The 17,615-nt window shown below is 40.1% G+C and overlaps 1 protein-coding gene across 2 annotated transcripts in view; it reads right to left on the bottom strand.

Annotated features, from left to right (window-relative positions):
- Window positions 1–471: 471 nt before the first annotated feature.
- The window catches only part of wnt6b (wingless-type MMTV integration site family, member 6b), a 42,122-nt gene continuing 24,978 nt past the window's right edge, over window positions 472–17,615 (bottom strand). For both annotated transcript variants that reach the window (XM_004082048.5, XM_020713011.3), the window contains exons 3-4: window positions 2,481–2,785; window positions 472–1,456 (exon numbers count right to left, since the gene is read on the bottom strand). In XM_004082048.5, the coding sequence (XP_004082096.1) occupies window positions 995–1,456; window positions 2,481–2,785 (767 nt within the window). In that variant the 3' untranslated portion in view covers window positions 472–994. The remainder of the gene's footprint in view (window positions 1,457–2,480; window positions 2,786–17,615) is intronic.

Here is a 17,615-nt window from a genome sequence, read left to right on the forward strand (position 1 = left end):
CTCTGATTGTTTCATTTCCTGATTCCTAATGGTCAGGCTGCATGGAAGGAGTGCACTAATGCAAAGCAGCGATCAGCCCTGGTTTGGGGTTGAAGAAAGGAAAGGCTTGCCCTTTTTCCACCCACAGAAAGCCCGCATCCACCGGTATAGGATAGTTGGGACTAAGGCTTCAAAAAGGTAGACCTGGATGTTCGAATCAAGTTGTTTACAGAATAAAGGGACTCTTGACACAAATCACACCTTCCTATGAGTGTTTTACATAATGCTTCGACTATTACGCACTGTTTTGGCATTAAAAAAGCTTTCATTTAATTTCAAAGTATCTACTGGTGAGGACGTCTACAGAAGCTGCTGTTATCCATCGGCTTCTGAGAGAAATAGCCAAGAAAAGTTTAGCCAGGAAACGCTTAATCAGCAACATTGAGCAGTTTTAGTGGAAAAAGCCAAATGTGAGCCAATATAGACACAGGATTCATTTTAAAGATCTGTATTTTTGCAATTAAATGAAACCAGTTTCTGATTATTGGTGATCAAAAAGAGGACTGTTTGGTAACTGTGCAAACATACATGTCAGCATATCAGGAAAGTATCCCTAACATCCAGTAGGTAGAAAACAACGTCCAGAAGGACTTTAAATAGCAAACAGTACAAAAACAGAGTAACCGCTGGTGTTTCCATCTGTTCGTGAAATTTGGCAGAGCGGTTGGCGTTTAGATCCACACAAAGTCCTGCTGCTGAAGTGGAAGGAGACTTCGTGTAAAAAGGTCACTTTGGATCAAAAAGGAGCTTTTGTTGGGTCCTTGGTTTAAAAATGAATGAAAAACAGAAAATGCATCTTTGGTTTTCTGCTAAAAAGCCAACAGCGAGTGAAAATGTTTCAAATGTTTCAAATGTTTCGCAAAATCTTGGTTGACAAAACCTAAAGCAGTCAAGTCCATTCTCTTATGCAAAAGGCTAAGAAGAAGCAGATGACCAAAGTCATGTGATCAGTTCCTCAGTGACACAGATTCAGCTCCTTCCGTACCAAACACTTCTTGCACTGGACGACGCAACACCAATGGAAACGGCATAAGCAGTTTTCCTCAGACACCACAGTCTCCTCCCAATAGCCCCGCTCACAGCACAACAAGTCACAGCCGCTGATGTCCATGGCCGTGCTGTTGCACGTGCGCCCCCGTGTTCCCAGCGACCCCGTTTTACGATTGGCCGAGCAGAAATCCGGAGACTCGTCCGAGTAGATCAGGTCCTGCTTGTCCGGCGGTTTTATGTTGTGGCCGACTGGGATGAGGGTCTTCCCGTCGTTGCTGCCCATCACCTTTGCCGCGCCGTTGAAGCGCTCCAGCAGGCGGTCGCCCACCTCACGGAAATGAGGCATCTTCTTCCAGCACGTGCGTAACGTGCACGAGCCCGACAGGCCGTGGCACTTGCACTCAGTTCGCATGTAGAGCTTGACTGCCTGGGGGGGTGGAGAGGTGAAGGAGGGCACGGCAGGATTGATGAAACAGAGACAAACAACAAGAGCGTTAAGTATGAAGCCTGAAGTGAGACTCTTTCACAAGTTCACTTCAAGAAAAAATATTATTGTGTTCCCATAAAAATGTGCACACACAACCACACACAGACACACAAACACACACACACAGATAGACAGGTAAGATAAAGGGAGACGCTATTCTGAAGGAATTTTACCCAGCCCCCTTTCCCCTCCATGTTGCCTCTGGCCTTCCTACATCTAACAAGCCTTGACAACAGATCATTCACTTATACTGCACATAATTAACCCATAACACACACACCTGTCTGAGCAGACACACAATTTCTGTTTGCAAGCCAAGTGTGAACGCATCACTGCACGCTCTTTTCTCAACCTTCTGGGAATTTGTGCACCGCTTTTTTCCCCCCTTCTTCTGAAGTTTAAATGGTTTGTCGCTAATGCTACAATTGGACAGCATCCCAAAAATCCTCCTTTTTCTGTCTCCTCCTCTACCTTCCTTTGACCCCGGCTAAAGCGAACGTAAAGACTGCATCGGGCTCTTGTGCAACATTAGAGCGAGCGGGCAGCAACACGCCGAGGCCGAACAGCCACCAAAAACCAAAAAACCTGAAGGGGTTCCTCTCTCTTCCTCTCTCCATCTTAACGGCGTGTTTTTGTCGGGACCTTAATTCCTTTTGTGTTTTTGCAGGTTATGAAGATGAAGCTAAAACTGCAGAAGTGTCAGAACTTAACCGCCTGCAGGGCTTAAAAACATATTACAAGGCACACTTTTGTTTTTTTGTTTTAGAAACCTGATTCCTGTTAGAATATCAGTTTACGACAATGCAGAAATATGGCTGCAGGCCACGACTTTGGAATATTTCAGGAATTTTCCCGAAGATTCCAAAGTAACACCTGTGCTTTTTTCCCCGATAGTGAAAAATGTAATTTCTAAAAGAAATTAAAATCCCTGTTTGACAGATTATTTTTGATAAATGACACCTACCAGCCTCCCCGCCTCATTGTTGTGCAGATCAATGAGTGTCCTGATATCGCTTTTCCCCCGCCGTCTTCTCGCGTCCATAAACTGTTTGGACTTTTCGTAACCAAACTCCACGTCGTCTCCACAGCCTCCCCACTCCCACTTAACCCCATCCCGAGGTGAGGAAGACGATGGCGGCCTCGGAGGCGCTCTGTTCCTGGTTGCTTCGCAGCCGCACTGCAGGAGCTCTCCCATGCTGCAGGCCTGGGTCACGGCATGCGTCACGCCGGCCGCCGTGATTGCGTAGACGAATGCAGTCTCTCGGATATCTGCAGGAGGATTTAGAAAGAGTTAATTACCACTGTGCACAAGGACTACATTCAATACTCTGTTAAGTACTGAGAGAGTAAATTAGGGGAATTGATTAAACATTTCTATTATTTTTATGTTAAAAGACTGACTGTTAGGTTTTTACTTTTGTGAAAAAAAGAAAATCATTGCATCTGCTGACAAAGTGAAACCTCTGCTTAAAAACCGCAAACAATCCAAACACGTTCAAGAAAAGATGAGAAACAACAACTCTGAGTCAGAAAGACCTTTTGGACTTCATGTAACACAAAAGTTGTTGTTTGCAGGAAACATAGAACAGAGCAGAACCATCCAAGGACGATTAACCGAAAAGACTCCAATAAAATAACATCCAGGATGCCATCATGGAAGAGCAGCCTAGATTGACTCAGTAAAGGTCAAAGTAGTTTGGCTGCATCTAAAGGCTGTGTCTGGAAGGAGTCTGTGGTTTAGTTTGGTTCTGTTGTTCCTGGTCATGTTTTTGGTTTCCTTTTTGTCAGTAACACCAGTTTAAGGTTCATGGTCCACAGCTGTCTCCAGTTCAGTTAATTGTCCTCTGTCTATTTAAATGTCTGGTTTTCTGTTCATCCTTGTCAGGTCGTCTGCTCTGTTCTGCTTTCCCACCTTTTTGTTGCTCCCATGGTAGGGCTGCACGATTTGAGGAAAACTTGCAATATTAGTGATTAATATTACGATATCATAACTATATCATTTGCGGTATATAAACAAAGAGCAAAACAACCAATAACATCATTCCCATTTCATTGCAACAGTTTAAAAATTATACTCCAAATGACCCTCGTCGACATAGGAGGCGAACATCTAACATAAAAGGGCTCCTTCTGCTTGCTCAACAACGTGAAGGGGTCCATCCAATTGGTTAAATGCATAAAGGGATTTATTTGATTGGTTAAATACTTCAAGTTACCATAAGATTGTTTTAGCACATTCAAGGTAACCATTTATTGCAATTTTTGCCGTCTTTTGCGATATGGATATTGCACAGCTCGATATTGCGATAACGATAAATTTGCGGTACATTGTGCAGGCCTATCCCATGGTTTTGTCGTGTTTCAGTTTTTTTATTAAATGTTTTATTTTCTGTCACCATGCCTGGTCTCCTGAGTTTGGGGTCCTTCACCACCAGTTCCTGACAGTGTCACACAGCCATTACGTACATTTTGCCAGATATCCACGTATGAAATATCAGTCCTTCATCATACGTGTGTAATATACCTTATTCAAAATTTATTTGGTTTGCTTTCATCATTCATCATTGCACGTCGAGGGTTTTGACCAACAGGTCTTTACGTGAATTTCGTTGCTCAAAGTTTTTGGTCGGTTGAGAGTTACGCAGTTTATGTGCATTTTACGTCGTTTATACGCAATTATTCTATAAATCTTATGCAATTGTGCTTCATTTTTGCGAGATGCATACGCAAAATTGTTCCGTGCATGTCTTTTGGACAAAAATTCGGAGAGTTCAAAGAGGACAAATAAACACTTGGAATTTATTCCCAACATGTCTGGAAAAATATTCTGAGAGAAATTTTCAGAAGGTTTGCCCCTTACACACAGAACATTTCAGCAGCATGGTGGTGACAGTATGATGATTTGGAATTGCTTTGCAGCCCCTGGACCTGTGGACATTTTGTTATGATCCATAAAACCATGAAATTCCATTTGATACTAAAAAATCAGCGGATGACTTGAAAAATCTCTTGGGTTCCGACGAACCATCCTTCAAACACAGCAGAACAATCATCTCAGAGTATACCAGAACCCTCGTTTGGTTGTTTTCATGATTATAAAAGACCTAAAAGTGCATTTTTGCAAGACAACCCATAAACATGTCTACATATGAACAATTCTGAATACAATGCAGATATAAATTAATAACTTTGAGAAACACTCTTTGACAGAGCTAACAAATAATGCCATTGGAGTTCAATTACTTTTCTCAAAGAGAGTTTATTTTTAATTATAACTGGACTACAAATGTACACAATATTACAAAATGAAATTTTACAATTTTATTTTGGGGCGTCAGTCTGAACTATATTTTAGAACATGTCTGGGGTTTAGCTGCGTTCAATAATAGATCCCAGGATAACAAGAGAAAAATTTGTGTCAATCTGTTCATCCAGGCATCGCCTCCTTAATCCAGCCAGTCAACGAGTCAGCTGCACTGCAGCAGATAAAAGGACTTTCCTCTCCGTCCCGCTGCAGATCTGGCGTCCCGCGTGCCGCTTCGCTCATGGAGCCAGGATGTCGGCCGGTCCTCCCTGCAGCGCTCACACTCACACATGTGCACCGACGTACACAGCACAGCTGATGGTTTATTTCGGGTGCAGAACTTAACGCTCCTGCCTCCAGGAATGTCCAACCACAACCGCAAATTGATTGTATGTCCTCCCTGGTGACTTTGGTGTCACTGCACGTCGTTATCTTCAATTCCTGCAGCTTTTGTCTTTTCTATGAGGCCAGAGAATCTGGATTCTGGTTTGGAAAGTAAACCACCATGAGGTACTAATATTCTTAGTGTTTGAATGGGACAGCATTAAGTACAATTTATGTAACCAACAGCTTAGAGCTGCAATACAACAACACTGTTCTTTCTACCCCAGGAGTCCCCAAATCCAGGCCTCGAGTCCTACATGTTTTCCAACCAACCTGCCATTGAAGCTCCTTATTGGCTGAACACACCTGATCAAGTTAATCAGGAGCAAATGAGTCAGGGTTTCTGGAAAACCAGCAGATTTGGGGATCCCTGGTCTGACCATTTACTTTAGACTTTTCTCATTCAGAAAAGAGGAATTGGGACACCTACCTTTTATGTGATCAATATAATCTCATATCTGTAAGTAAAACAATGTGTCTCAGATCTTTGGTTTTAGCCCAACACTTTGGTCACAACTTTGAATGCTTAGAGGTCAAATTTGAAAGCTTCATTTTCTTTAGGTTTACTTCACTAAAACACCAAAGGTCTGATAGATCGCTGAGGAATAAAGACGAATAGCAATTTCTGCCCAAAAGTTGAAGTTTTTCTTTGTGAGTCTTCAGTGTAGCTAAAATCCAGATCTTAAGTCCAAGACTCCAACATGTTCATGCTCATTGTTTCTACGGGCATGCTGTGAGCGACAGGTTTATGCTGTGCGATAATCAAAGGAACAGTGGAATACTCCATAGGAATCATAATTTATCACATTGATACGTCTCTTATCATATCGCACTGTAAACAGCTGGCCCGGGACCAGAGACACAAATTTCGTTTTATCCCAGTGGTAAAAGGACAAAGATACCCTGAATCCCAAATCCTACAACATGTAAGGGTGACATAGGTGAGACTCAGGTGTGTCATACAGATTTTCATTTTTTTCAAAATAAATGTCATGAGAAATAAGGAAATAAGGAATGTCATAAGTGTGTGCAACTTACATTATCCTTCACAATACATTTACAACATACAACAATGGTACATTCCATTAACCTTCCTTAAGGTGAGCCTCAATGGAACTACAAGACCTCCTGATCTCCTCTTGAGATGCAGACACTCCTCTCTATGACCCTCCAAGGGCACAGACAACCCAACAACTCCCAACACCTGTACAGGTGTTGGGAGTTTTTAGGAAAAGTCCTTGAAAAAGTTGTCTACCAACAGCTCACTGACTTTCTCTTATTAAACAATTCGTTTGATGTTTTCCAGTCAGGTTTTAGACCCCATCATAGCACAGAAACTGCTCTTATCAAGGTAACCAATGACATCCGCCTGAACACTGATGATGGCAAAGTCACTGTCTTAATCCTGCTAGACCTGAGTGCTGCCTTTGATACTGTTGATCATGGGATCCTTATGCACAGACTCCAAGACTGGGTTGGCATCTCTGGATCTGCCCTAAGTTGGCTCAAGTCTTATCTGGAAGACAGGAAATATTTTGTTGAAATTGGGAGTTGTGTCTCAGACTACATGGGCTTGAATTGTGGTGTGCCCCAGGGATCGATCCTGGGACCCCTTCTGTTCAACCTCTACATGCTGCCACTAGGGCAGTTAATACGCAGTAATAACATTTCTTATCACAACTATGCAGATGATACTCAGATCTATGTGTCACTGACAGCAGGTGAATATGGGCCGGTGGATTCACTCAGCCACTGCCTCCAACAGATCAGCGCGTGGATGCAGGACAACTTTCTCCAGCTAAACTCAGACAAGACCGAAGTTATTGTTTTTGGCCCACAGAAACAAAGAGAAATTGTCAGCAGCTACCTTCATTCTCTGTCTCTTAAACCCTCAAATCAAGTCAGAAATCTAGGGGTAATCATGGACTCTGACCTGAACTTTAACAGCCATATCAAGTCAGTAACATCAGCGGCATTTTACCACCTGAAAAACATTGCCAAAATCAAAAACATAATCTCAAAGCGAGACCTGGAGATACTTATCCATGCATTTGTCTCCAGTAGGTTAGACTACTGTAACGGCCTGCTCGCCGGCCTCTCCAAACGAGCTGTAAAACAGCTTCAGTACATCCAGAATGCTGCTGCTCGAGTCCTGACCAGAACCAGGAAGTATGATCACATTAGTCCTGTGCTCAGGTCTTTGCACTGGCTCCCTGTACCTCAAAGAATAGACTTCAAAGCAGCTCTGCTTGTGTACAAGTCTCTCCATGGCCACGCACCAAAGTACATCTCTGACATGTTAGTGCCATATGAACCATCTCGTACTCAGAGGACCTCAGGGGCCGGCCTCCTGTTGATTCCCAGAGTCAGAACTAAACAAGGGGAATCAGCGTTTCAATATTCTGCAGCTAAAATCTGGAACAGCCTCCCTGAAGTCGTAAGACAGGCCTCTTCTGTGTTCATGTTCAAATCTAGACTTAAAACATTTCTGTTTAGCCGTGTATATGACTGAAAGGTCCTATCTGCACTTTTCTTTCCTTCCTTTCTTTTTAAATCTTTTTTTTTCTTCTTTTCTTTTAAAGTAAATTTTATGTTGATTATTTCTATGATGTATTGTGATTTTAATGCATTTTTCTGTTTTGTGAAGCACCTTGAATTACTTTGTGTACGAATTGTGCTATACAAATAAACTTGCCTTGCCTTGCCTTACAGGTGCGTGTGGCTGAGGCTTTAGGTCTTTCTGGAGGATCCATCAACAAAGCTTTTCAACGGTAAATTTGCTACAGTGTGGTCATGTTTTAGATAAATGTATGGCCATTTATTCAGGTTTTATCAATCATCAAATGTATATTCTAATTTTTAATGACTTATGCACTTTTAATTACTTGTTTTAGTTGTAAATTTGATCACAGTAAATTATTATTTTAATGTATGAATGATGCACTGACCAAAGAGCCCTTTGTGAATTTATTTCTATTTGTATCTCTATCTCTATCTATATCTATCGTTTGTGTGTTCTGCCCAGTCTGCTATAGCCCCAGCTGCCCCTTCCCCTTCGTCCAGCAAGCATGTTTTATTTCTCCGTGGTGGAATGCGGCGTGTATGCAGTCACCGCCGTCACCACTGCCAATTTCATATCGCATGATTCAGTGAATGGGATTCATTAGCAATGAGAACACACAAAGAATGGGTGGCGTGCGACGAAACCTGCACACCCCAGCCGTGCCTTGATATCAATCCCAGCTGCACACCCTGTCACCATGAGATGTTTCCAGCGTGGGCAAACTTGTATATGTGTCACTGCTTATATGAGTGGAAAATACTGTTCTCATTCAACATTCCACCACAGTTCTGCATGCTTTTTGTTTATGTGGACTTCATATATTGTGGTCTCTGGATGAGCCAGTTTTTGTAAACTGTTGAGCTGCACTCAGACGTATGTAGGAACATAAAGAGTAAAGTGAGCTCCAAATGTCCCAAAACGCTGCTCAAATGTACCTCAACCCTTTTTTTTTTAATCCTGCAGGGCAGACATTCAGGAGCTGCAGTCAACCGAATTCAAAAGGAGTCATCAGAAAATATCCATACTTCTGTGTGAAACAACAACAGGAGAAGCACCTTTCAAAATCAGTTGATACGAGGCTGGTTCCCATTTTCCTCGCAGACATGAATTCCAAACAAATTCTCTGCCATGGTGGGTGTCTGGGCCTGTTTATGTCTGCTTCTAATTCCTTCTGCAGCATTCGTGTTCTTCTACATCGCTCCTCAACTTTCAGGGAAACAATGGGAGCAGGTGTGTTAAATCTCAGACAATGACCTTCTAAAATAATCAGCAAAAGATCATTAGGAGACATATTTTGGTGACGCCTTTGACAAATGATGAATGCTTTTCATAATTACACTGCCCAGTCTGCTGGATGTGAAGGAAGGTTGAAGCAAATCAATATTTAAGCAACTCAGAGTAAATTTATTCTGGCTGAAGGAGCCAGTTAGTGTGTCATGTGACCGAAAAAAACCCAGCTGACCTCAATTTATGAGGTTTCATGAATTTCACCTTTCATTTAGAATCTTTTAAATAATCGCGCAAAGAGTTGATCAAGCTTGATGATTTTAGGATCCCTAAACAAAACTTCTGTGATCCGTTTTCCACAGATCCTCGTTAGTATGTCAGACAAACTTTTTTTTTGCTCAAGATTCTGGTTACTTAAAGTTCTACTCCGATCTTATGTTGATATTTTTTCAAACGTTTTCCCAGTGGTCTTTTAATGATGATTTTGCTGCTTTTAGCAAAAATACAAAAACCTGTGTTGTTTTCTAAAACATAGTTTCTGCAGAGCAGCAGGAGTTCATTAGAAATTAATGTCTGAGTTGTGGGCGGGACTGTTGGTGTGGAGCAACCTCCTTCCCCTCTCCGTTGCTGAGAGCTGTCTGTTTACATGCTATACAGCTAGCTTCCAGCCTTAAAAGGCTGATTTACAATAGTCCGTCTGCGATGCGTCTCTGTTGTGTTGACCCAAAAAAATAGAATGTTCATTGATCTGAGTCACGTCTGACGTCCGTCCCTCCACACCGCAACACAAGCTTTACGCAGGAGTTCTATTTCCAGTCCGTTGATGCATCAATGTCGCAGCAGAAAGCCGGAGAAACAGGAAACAGATCCAGGGTTCAGAAGAAAAACTTCCTTTGCACTTTCAAAATAAAACTTTATCAATTTCTATTGGATATTTAAGGTGACGTGCCCACGCAATAACTCACATTAATACTGTACATAACACCACAATCTTTTTTTGCAGCAAAAGTTTAATTTTGGCAGTACAAAAACATCACATCATTTAATGACATGCATTTTACAAGGACTCTAAAGAAGGAGAGGGCATGGAGCCTGATTGCTTAAGTTTTGGATGAGCAACGATGGAGGGACAAACTAGACACTCTTCCGGGGGGCAGATAGAGGGAGGGGGACAGACTGGAGACGCTACGGAAACAATGTAAACTAACTGACGGATTCCCCACGCAATGCAACAGAGATGTACCGCAGACGGACTGGTGTAAAGTCGGGGTCACACCCCCAACCTGACATTACTGCTGCAACTAAATACATAAAGAAACTGTAAACTAAATAAAGAAACTCTGATTTCACAACATGAAGATAAGAGGAGTTAAGGAACAATAGGTGTTTGAATAATTCCAAATTATTTCCAAAAATGTGTAAACTTGATTGTGTTGAAATAATCAAAGCTCTTCTAATTACAATCAGTGAGTATTACATTGTAATGTGCAATAATGATTAATGAAAGATTTAAATTACAATCAATAAGCTATGGATTTTCTTTACTTGATCTGCAATTTTTAGCAATAATTACTGGTTTATTGTGATCATGTGTTCTAATGATAATCAATGATTATTACATATTGGATACTGTTACTGTTTACTGAAATCATGAATGAATGTTTTCCGAAGATAATCAATCATTTTGTTACTTGAAAAGAATGTATCGGATCAGAACCGGATTACAAAAACTGTAAAACTGTCAAATGAATGATATCAGTAGGGGTGGGATTATATAAGTTTGCTTCTTCCCGCTCTTTTTCAAGCAATAAACCAAGCTCTACTTGTACCTCAGTTAATGATCACTGTATTTAATTAAGCAAATGGGATTTGACTTTTTTGTTGTCTTTTTAATCTATGCATTTCAACATTTCTGTAATGAGTTTGATAAATGTGTAAATTATTTATAGCTTTGACTACAATGCTTGAAATAAATCAATACATCAAATCAAATCAACTAAAAATGGCAAGCAATACTGGCACTTTCCAGCCGTATAGTTTTGAGCCAGATTCCAGTTCAGACTAGGAAAACCAAGACGTATATGAACCTATTTGTCTGCCAGTGGAAGCACCAGACTGCAGCCGAGCCCAGCAAGTTTTATTTGTCAAAAATAGGATATTTTGCTTCTGTTTCACAACAATTTGTATAAACACTCAGACTTGCCATTTTGAGCAAAAAAAATGCCCCAAGAACATGTTAAAAACACCAAAAATACTTTTTCCATAGGAGTGGATCTTCAAACACGTTGAAAACACTTGTGTTGTCTTTAGTCCTCCGTTTTCTGGCGCTCATTTGTGGCTGATCCATCATCAGTTATTGTTCTCCAGCTTAGAGCTTCGTCCATCTATTTCTGTAAATGTGAGGATATCAGTTTGGCCCCCTTGGTTTTATTTTGGTCACAAGTTGTGCCCCGGATCTTTATTTATAACGGCCTCTACACACTAAATCAAAGTTTAAACCGGATGAAATGTGTATGCGTAAACTGTTAAAACGTCTGCATCGATGAAGGAAACAAAGCTGCTGAAAAAGACTCCCTCATTTGGGTTCTATGTTAATAGTAGTCATTTCCATACGTTGAATGGAAATGACTAAAGTTAGCAGATTATTTTGAGTTCAAAGTCAAAGTAAATTTGACAAAATATTAACAAATAAGGAAATGAAGGTTCTTATTTTTAGTCAGTCGTGTCTATACAAAACTAAAATGTTTTATTTAAGAACAAACCTTCACTTTAAACTTCTTGCACTAGAAATCTTTTCATCAGACATAATGTAGTCCCAAATTAAGGTTGAACCAATGCACTAAATAACAGAGCCTTCGCTTACGGAGGTAAAGACAGAGGCCCCGTTATTGTGACATTTACTGGTCCATGACAAACAGCTATTCAGAGGCGATCCAGGTAATTAGAGACAAAACTGCAAACTTAGGAGCACTTTGGCCTCAACACGAGACAAAGAGGGAATTTATGAGAGATTGTCTTCAACTGCTTACTTCTTACCTTTATCTTCTGTCTATTTTTCTTTCTTTCACAGTCTTTTCATTTAATTGTTATTCTTGGGGAGAACTAGAATGACTGAAGCTCTAATGGGACTGAATTAAGTTCCATGTTAGTCCATACCTACACATCTGAGCGTGTCCCTTCTTTTCTACTCTTCTTTCTAAGTAAAAACATATACAACTGAAGGCCGTGTCACACAGCCACTATGTCCATTTTGCGCAGATTGCATGGATAAAAATGTGTCATAGGTGAATACACATGGAAATAGTGAGAAAAAGCTTTTACGTGTAATTTTCACAGATGTATCACGAATGAACCATGTTAAAACCTTACATCAGATTGACGTCCTGCCTAAAAACCCTGCAGTTTATTGATACAGATACTATTCGATCATGATTGTAGTTTATTTCAGACAAAAAAGATATCTGAAAGCTAATGCAAAGAGGTTTTATAAATAATCACCCCCATGCCCTTGACCAGTTTTATTACTACACCCACTATCTGTTAAAGTCCTGTTTCCTCTCTATGGAGCACACAATTTCACATGCACATATAAACAAACAAATACACATAAAAACATACGGTCACATTCAACACACATTCTCATGTATAAACACTATCCATCCATCTAATTTGGTTCAATTTGGTTAAAACCCCACGGGAATCATATAATTATAAATATAATTACAGATATTTCACAGATTGTTTATATTTTGTATATCTACTCATCAATCATATTTCTATGTATTTTTTCTTAAACTTCTTACGTTTAGACGTCAATTTAATTGTTAACTGGTTCTGTTCCACAGCCTTGCTCCACATATGGATACACAAAGATGTGTGCATGCCTTGTGTATAATAAATGTACTTTTTAAAACTTCTTATCAGGTCAAGCCCAAAGATTTTAATGTGGAATTTAGATGTTTTGTCAGTTTTTATGATGGATATTGTGATAGGATTAATTTCTTTTTTATATGAGGTGCAGCTGCAAACTGCAGACAGGACCCACTTAAAGCATTCAGGTTTGCAGGAGAATGCAGCAAGTTTTTAAACTTATTGAGAGATTGTTCTGTGCTCATCTTTGCGACAGATTTTGGACATGAATTTTAAACTTTGGACTTTTTTCAATTTCAATGCTTTCAAGTAAAAAGATAATTTGAGGAGAGAAAACACTTTTTTTTGATAACACCTAACCAGAAAACAGCAGAGGAGTGACAAAGAAACCAGAGGAACAGAAAGGAGGCACTCAAATAAACTGAGGGACTAATTAACAGACGGAGTGCAGCTGTTACAGGTAAATTAGACCAGGTGTGAACATTTAGACAGACGAGAACCCCAAACAAAGGCTAAAAGATAAGGACATCAGCTTGGATAATGGACAAACCCCTTAACTTCTAAGTGAATTCATCATTTTGATAAGTTGGTGACCAAAATAATAATAAGAAGAAGAAGATTACCACTATTAAGGAATATGAGAATATTACAGTTATCCGCATTACATTAAATTAACATCACAATTGGTCTAAAAATTTCAAAACTTTCTGATAATTTGCTTGATAGGTCAGTGGCAGCTCCAAGGAAAGATTGTACTGAAAAAACAACACATTGTCACAGCTAAGCTGTAAAACATTTTTGTGTGTGTGTAGGTTTGACATTATTTATATTTTCTAACCTCTCTCTTTATCACTAACATCAAATATGTCAACAACTTGAGACCCTGACCTCTAGCCTGATTCCAAGTACCTAAACTCACTTTTGTGCTTGAAAAGATAGATATTAGGAAATGTAGATGAGGCCTAATGTTCTTCCAGAGTATCTGTCAATCAAATGTTGTAAATTAGGGCTATTTCAGCATCTGTATGTCCATTAACCACAGCTTGGAATTAAAATAATATTTAATCCAAAAAATAATACCAGAAAAAAGGGAAATTTCTGGGTACCCCATTACAGTGTTTCATTAAAAAATGTATTTTTTGATTCAGTCATGGACAATTTTTTGCTTACGTGTTTTTTTTCTTTTTTGTAATGTCATGATGTAACTTTTTAAGATTGTTGTGAAATGAGTGGAACTCCCTCATATGGAGGAAAACAAGACCCCACTATCAGTCTGTTTCCCTAAACGTCATAAGCAGGAAAGTGAACCTTTGGGTCAGTGTCTGTACTCTGAATACAGAAGCCTCTTATCATCAAATTGACCAAAATTAATGTAAAAAAACCTAAATGTTACACTGGTTACTGGTTCTGTTTAAGTCACCGGCAAAAAAAGTCTTGTCACATGAAGTTTAAACACTGGAAACATCACAGTTATCTATTTAGATTTTAACTTAAACTTTTGCTTTCAGAAAATTCTACCACTAAATGAACAAAGAGGAATTCTAATTGAAAAAAGACCATTGATGCGGTTTAAAATATTTAGAATTGTCATTACAATGTTTTAGATTTCCCTGCGGTGGACTGATCCCACCCCACCAACAGTAGCTGATATAGGCGCCAGTGATCCAGTGAGTCCCAGAGGGATTGTGCAGCTTTGGAATATAGATAAATGTTTTCATTTGGAGTTCACTGAGACAGAAACTAAAGTGCAAAAGGAGCAGATTTGTTTCATGTTTGTGTCATACCATGGATGGTTTAACTGGCCAGGAGTCTGCTGAAAAAAGCTTTGTTTTGACACGGTTCTTCAAAGATAAACAACCTTGGAGTGAAGTTTAACGGAATATGCTGTAAAATAGTTTCAGTTTTTGCCTGTGTAGTTGATTTTTGTTTGTTTTATTTTTCAAGCCCCCAGCATGTCGTATTAGACAGAAGTGAAGGGAATTATAACAACTATGAACTTCGTGATCAAACAGAGACATAGATGCTGCTGTAATGATTTTTATGTTATGATCAGATGGTGTTGCAACATAAAATTTTTTCTTTAACTCTTTAACACCTGAGATCTCATCGGCGACACCTAAATAGCACATGGCTTTGCTGTACTGTGACTCTTTGGCTATGTTCACATTGCAGGGCTTAATGCTCAATTCCGATTTTTTGAAAAAATCTGATTTTTTTGCAAGGCCGTTCACATTTCCAATTAAATGTGAATTTTTGTGATTTCCCGTGTGACCGTGAAATCACCCAGAAGTGACCCTCATGCGCAAAAGAATACTCAACGGTGACCGACGTCACTCGTTTACGGAAGTGGCTTACGTTAACAATGGATGTCAACAACAGTCAACGGCGGAGCTCTTTTTGCATTATTAAATTCATTTTCACAAAGGAGCCAGCACAATAACAATCTTCTCATTTTAAGAAGGCATTGGAGCCGGGATCGTCTGTACCCACTGTTGTGGAATGGGGATGTGTATGTGCTTGGACCGCGTGCGCGTGTGTGTAAGAGAGAGGAGAGAGCGCGTGCAGCGCAGCAGGGATTGAGAGGGGCAGTGGGGGCACGCATTCATGTTGTGTGTTACTTAGGAAGGAGAATGATAATAAAAGGAGGCTTCCCCCAGAATAAATGCTATTGACTCTTTATTAACCCGCTCTGGAGAATCTAAGGGTCTGAACGGGGAAATTAACCCCGGCGGAGGATCCGCCTTGGGTCCCCAGCGCTTCTGACCACGCTCGGAGAAGTGGGGAAAAAAAAACAAGTCATCGCGGGAAACTTCAACACCACGCTTGGCCATTTCGCTGGAAATCTTTTTAAAAACCGCCCGGTTGTGATAACAGCCCTCAAGTTTGGCCGGAATAGAGCTGTCACCCCAAATATTAATCATTGTCCAGCAGCATCGTCCGCCATAATTGATGTTTATGTTCTAGTTCCCGCCTACTTCAACGCAGAATTATGACTTTTGTAGCGTATCGATGACGTACGGGTCGGATTCATGTGGCCTGGCCGGTCAGACGGCGGTCGCATTTGAAAAGATCGGATACGTATCAGATTCAGGACCACATACCCAAGTGGCCTGGGTCGCATTTGAAAAGATCGGATATGTTCCGTAAAGAATGTCATGAAAAGATCAGATACAGGTCCCATAGGGGCAAAAAAGTCGGAATTGGGTCCTTTCAACCTGCGGTGTGAACATAGCCTTTGTCTACGTGACCACCTTGAATCCGCTAGAGAAAAGCGGCTTTTCATAACAGCTTTGCGAATCAATACACAAAAACGGTGCAAAGCCGCTTTCCTTGAGACAGAATCAGGTAATTTATGCTGACACTACTGTAAAGTGTTGCAACCTCAGCGCAATTTGCTGCTTTTACATTAATCGCACTAAAGACTGAAGAGTTACTGTAGAACATCCAAACTGGAGCTAAAGATCCGGTATTAAAGGGTTAAAGAGGTACTATACCTTCCTTCCTTTCCATTTCAGAGCCCTAACTAACAAATTCAAAGAAAATGAAATTCCAGCACTGCAACCAACAGCAGTGGAAGTTAATGAGAACCAGCAGTTATTTTGGGTGTGATCTAAATGAATGCTTTAATAAAATATCAGTCAGATTTATTGACGGAGAGAGTTGATATGATGTAAAATGTTTCTACAATAAACTGGGAAATATCTGTAAGTTCAGCCCCAGAAGAGACAAGTGGCTCCATAAAAATCTAATCACACAAGAGAAAAACCAACACGGTAATTGAAGAAGACCCAACCTTGACCCAATATCAGTTTTATTAGAGACTTCAAAGAGCTGGAGCAAGATGCTAGGAGATCTTAAGGGAGAAGCTAAGAGAAAAGCAATTTTAGCTAATCTTTTCAAGCGAGCCCAATCTCCTGAAGGGGAGAGTCAGTCAAGTGTGAATACGTCTGCTTTGAAACACAACAGCTGCCCTTGTCTGTTGAAGAGCCATCAGACGGGATCTGACCTCGGGGTTGATGTAAGACCTGCTGCAGACAAAAGGTAGGAAGGTAGGAAAGTGTTCGGGATCATTTTGTAAGTAATTTTACAGAACCCCTAAACAAAAGGTTTAGCAAAGATTAATACAGAGGCAAAATATTATTATAAAGGTACAAGATATAGTCGTCGATATACTTTAATCCAATTGATTCAAATACCATCTGACTTTAACAATGCCAGATAGAAAGAATTGACTACTTTTATTTTGGAAGCTAGCTCCCAACATGCCAATACAAGACACTTGTGCTGAATGGAAAGACTTTATGTCTCAAAGAAAGAAAAAGAATCCTCCATTGCTGCTACAAAAGCCATTTTTGAACAGCAGCAGGCTTAAAAGGTCATGAATGACAATTCAGGTTTTCTGCAAAGGTTCCAAAGCATCTTTGTTGTTTGTGTCGCTGCTTTTCAAAAACGTCATCAGAACAAACAAGGTGAAGAGAATGTGTGGAAAAATCTTTAAATGTGTTCATTGAAATAAAGAGACAGAAATTGAAGATTTTCTGGTGCCTTCAGGGCTGCATTTATTCAAAGAAGAGAAAAAAAGTGTCTTTTTGGAGCAAATCCTCCTGGAAACTTCAAATCTAAAGTCAAAAGGGATTGATGTGTTGACATTGAGACAGCTGATGGCCATCCCAGACGTCACAATGGAAATACCTTTGTTTTTGCAGCCTTGAGACGTGGACAAGCGCATTTTGTCAAGATCTAACTGAGCT

This window comes from Oryzias latipes, chromosome 21 (assembly GCF_053564925.1).
Source record: "Oryzias latipes strain Hd-rR chromosome 21, Olatipes_Hd-rR_3.1".
Lineage (NCBI taxonomy): Eukaryota > Metazoa > Chordata > Actinopteri > Beloniformes > Adrianichthyidae > Oryzias > Oryzias latipes.